General features: G+C 37.5%; 1 protein-coding gene across 1 annotated transcript in view; it reads right to left on the bottom strand.

The window, feature by feature from the left end:
- Positions 1 to 3,563, bottom strand: part of LOC107696409 (chromodomain-helicase-DNA-binding protein 6-like) — a 45,799-nt gene that overhangs the window by 32,238 nt on the left and 9,998 nt on the right. Inside the window, exons 3-4 of the mRNA XM_016496719.1 lie at positions 2,563 to 3,092; positions 1,116 to 1,263 (exon numbers count right to left, since the gene is read on the bottom strand). Of these exons, the coding sequence (XP_016352205.1) occupies positions 1,116 to 1,263; positions 2,563 to 3,092 (678 nt within the window). The remainder of the gene's footprint in view (positions 1 to 1,115; positions 1,264 to 2,562; positions 3,093 to 3,563) is intronic.

The following is a 3,563-nucleotide window of genomic DNA, read 5'->3' as shown; positions in this document are numbered from 1 at the left end:
TGCTATTTGTCCTAAATGCATTTAGACTAACAGTTAGAACACTTAGGATTGCATTTTCATCATGACGCCGTGGATATTTGTAGCAAAATTCAGTGCGGCTTTGAAAATGCATTCCGAGCTGACCATGCCCACCCTCCGTCAATCATTGCTTCACGGCGGGGATTGGCGGAAATGTGTTACGTTTGGATCGTTCAAAACATGGCGGCTCGAGATCTGATAAGATCGTCGAATTCACTGGCAGATGAAAGTGGAGCGCGAACAGAGAAATATATGAAGCATACTCCTAAATCTATACTCTATACTGCTAAAATCAAACGTTCGAACGACCGACCGACCCCAGGGGGGCGCCAGCACCTGTCAAGGGGGGCGCAAGCATCAGTTAATCAAATGTGCATGCAATTTACATATTAAGACTACTGTTGGAAATGGCAAATGTAAATTATATAATTTAATTTTAATTTTCCTTTTGCAACAAATTTTGCACGTGTGGGTAATGGAAAATGTAATTTAAATACAGAAATACATTGCCATTTTGAATATTGCGTCGTCATTTTGAATATTGCATTGCCATTTTGCATATTGCATTTGAATTTTGCTACCTATATGCTTCCATACGTAAGACATGGGAAATACAGTTGCAAATGGACTTTGCTTTTCCATTTGAAATTTGGCAGTCACTGTGCGTTTGCTAAAGTGCAAATGCAAACAGTAATGCAAGATTTGCAATTGCGTTTGGATTATGTCACTATTTATACGTCCACATATGGAAAATGCAATTGAAAATACCATTTGCAATTCCTTTTGGAAATAGTCCGGAATATCCTTCCATAGTAAAGCTTACTTTTAACAATTTCAAATTATTAAACTTTAAGTGAGTGCAAAGTTAAACTAAACGTAAAAGTAGCAGGAAAATTACATTAAAATTAAATATACAATATTCAACCAAAAAAAAAACAAAAAAAAACACACAAACAGCGGCTGATAACTGATATGGAAGCAATATTGTGCCTTCCTTTTTAAGATTTTGTATTTGTGTAAATACACAGCATGATCCATAATTATTCTGCTCAGGAGAAATCCATATGCCAGATGTATATCGGTTCTGGAGAACTTACAGTGTTATCCATAGGGTCGATGCTTTCCTCACCGCCAGTGGCGAGCGTGCTGAGAGAGGTTGTGTCATCACTCTCCACCATCTCAAGTACAGCATCACTTTTCCTCTTTCCCTTCTTCTTCTTCTCCGGAGGCATGGCACCCTGCTCTCTGCATAACACAGCGGCAAAACACTCTTAAAATTCATCTTACCTCCACAGCTTTGCACAGGTTGACAGATCTTGGCGCAAACCAACCAAGGACTTGTTTGACTGACAAATATCAGGCCATATGATCGTACAAAGCCGACATCTGCTGTGCAGACGTTTACTGGTTTATAAGCGGACAAGTAGCACAACAGTTTTGCTGGAGTGCAGAACTTTTGAATAAAATTGCATTTCGATGCTTTACTTTGGGAAAAACAAGTGGTGAGAGGGAACCACAAAGTGGATAAAATTTGTTTAAAAAGGGAATGTATCCAATCACAAAAGATGATTGGCAGAAACTCTGTTCATAAGGCCATTTTTAAGTGCCATCATTGTGGCAATGGATTAATGCAACCCTGGAGAAAATTACATATTTGAGTACCTTATGAATGAATGTATAAAATGTATCTTTACTTCTCCAAATATGATAGTAAAATAGCTAAAAGGTCAAACAGCCCTACACATGGCTGCAGGTTTCATTTTTGACCTTGGTTTCAAATTGGAAATCCATAAGTACCTACATTCACCTTGTAACGCCCACAATCCCTGTATCACATTTCACCCAATCAAGATATGAAAAGGTCTGTGACTGAGCTGAGCAAGAACAGTGCTGAGACAATACATGCAAAATTGTCACATGCAAAGGATGCAATTTACTGAAATGAGACTGTTTTGTCAGTTGACATTTGTTAGTCAGTGATTAAAATGATTTTTGCTCTCTTTAAGACATCGCTTAGTAAACTAGGTTCCAAGTGTGCTAAATATACCTGTCATTATGGTCTTGCCATAAAGCACACATACAGCAGCACTACACTATTAGACCAAAAATACCGAGTGAATATTTTTTTAAAGAAATTATTCAGCAAGGACACATTAAATTGATCAAAACTGACACTGAATTATATTTTTTAAAGTTCATATTCATCAAAGAAAGCATTGTTCCCAAAAATATTAAGTAACTGTTTTCAACATTGATAATAATAAGAAATGTTTCTTGAGCAGCCAATCAGTATATTAGAATGATTTCTGAAGGATCATGTGACACTGAAGACTGGAGAAATGATGAAAATTCAGCTTTGCATCACAGGAATAAATTACATTTTAAGTTATTTTAAATTGTAATAATATTTCACAAGATTACCGTTTTTCTGTATTTTTGATCAAATAAGTGCAGCCTTGGTAAGCATAACAGACATCTTTCAAAAACACTAGCGGTAGTGTTTGAACATTTAAAGGAAAATTCTGTAATTTTCTACCAACTCACTTTGGCTTCCTCCCTCTTTTGGAGGGCGGATGTGTTGCAGTGTTCTTGGCCTGTGTTTTCACTTTCACATCTTGACTTTTCTTGACTTTTTTTACTTCTTTTTGGGCTTTTGGCTCCCTCTTCTTATAATCCTTTTGTTCCTTCGCTGCCTTTGACTTTCTCGGAAGAAGCTCCTTCGCTTCCTTTTGCTCCCTTCTCTTTGGTTTAGCGTTGCTCTCTTCATCTCTGTGCCACTCTGACTCCTTTTTGTCTTTTTTCCTTCGTTTCTTCTTCATCCTGGCCCCGCCCCCTCCATCATCCTCCTCGCTGTTGATTGATAAAGGGCAGAGACTGTGACTGCTGGCCGCAGACCCTGCCTCCCGTAACCCAGAGTGCTTTGGGTGAGCCATGCAGTGATTGGGCGGCCCTCCGATGATCCGTAATTGTTCTTTGCCCAAGTGGCCGATGGGAAATGTAGTTTGTGCGTTTTGGTCAGAGGCATTCGAGGCAGCAGCGGATGGAGTGTGCTTTAGTACATGGGAGGCAGACATCTGGAAAAACAAAAGAGTTTGATTAAAATTTGTTCCTCTAATTAAACACAATTCCTCTTGTTTAAAACAGACAGATCTCAGATCTGACTAGTTAAGACATCATTCAACTAGTTAATTCATCATTCAATTCAAAGTTAAACTAACCCAAACTACTGGAACTTTATAAAACAGACATTTACATTCTAAACGGTGTAGAGTAACTAATCTAGCTCAGATTTGACCAGTTATATCCATCATGAGTTTCCAGTTTGCTGGTTATCAAAAGAAATTATGTTTTGGGCACTTTCATGCTGGCTTTGGCTGGATTAAACTGTCATAGTATTATTATTATTATTATTATTGTGTTACAATTTACAAATATTATTTAGACACACACACACACACACACACATACACACACATATACTAATATATATATATATATATATATATATAAACACACACACACACACACACACACTATATATTATA

This window comes from Sinocyclocheilus anshuiensis, unplaced genomic scaffold (assembly GCF_001515605.1).
Source record: "Sinocyclocheilus anshuiensis isolate Anshui unplaced genomic scaffold, SAMN03320099.WGS_v1.1 scaffold522, whole genome shotgun sequence".
Classification (NCBI taxonomy): domain Eukaryota; kingdom Metazoa; phylum Chordata; class Actinopteri; order Cypriniformes; family Cyprinidae; genus Sinocyclocheilus; species Sinocyclocheilus anshuiensis.
The sequence above is the reverse complement of the archived record's forward strand: the minus strand, read 5'-3'. Positions and strand labels throughout refer to the sequence as shown.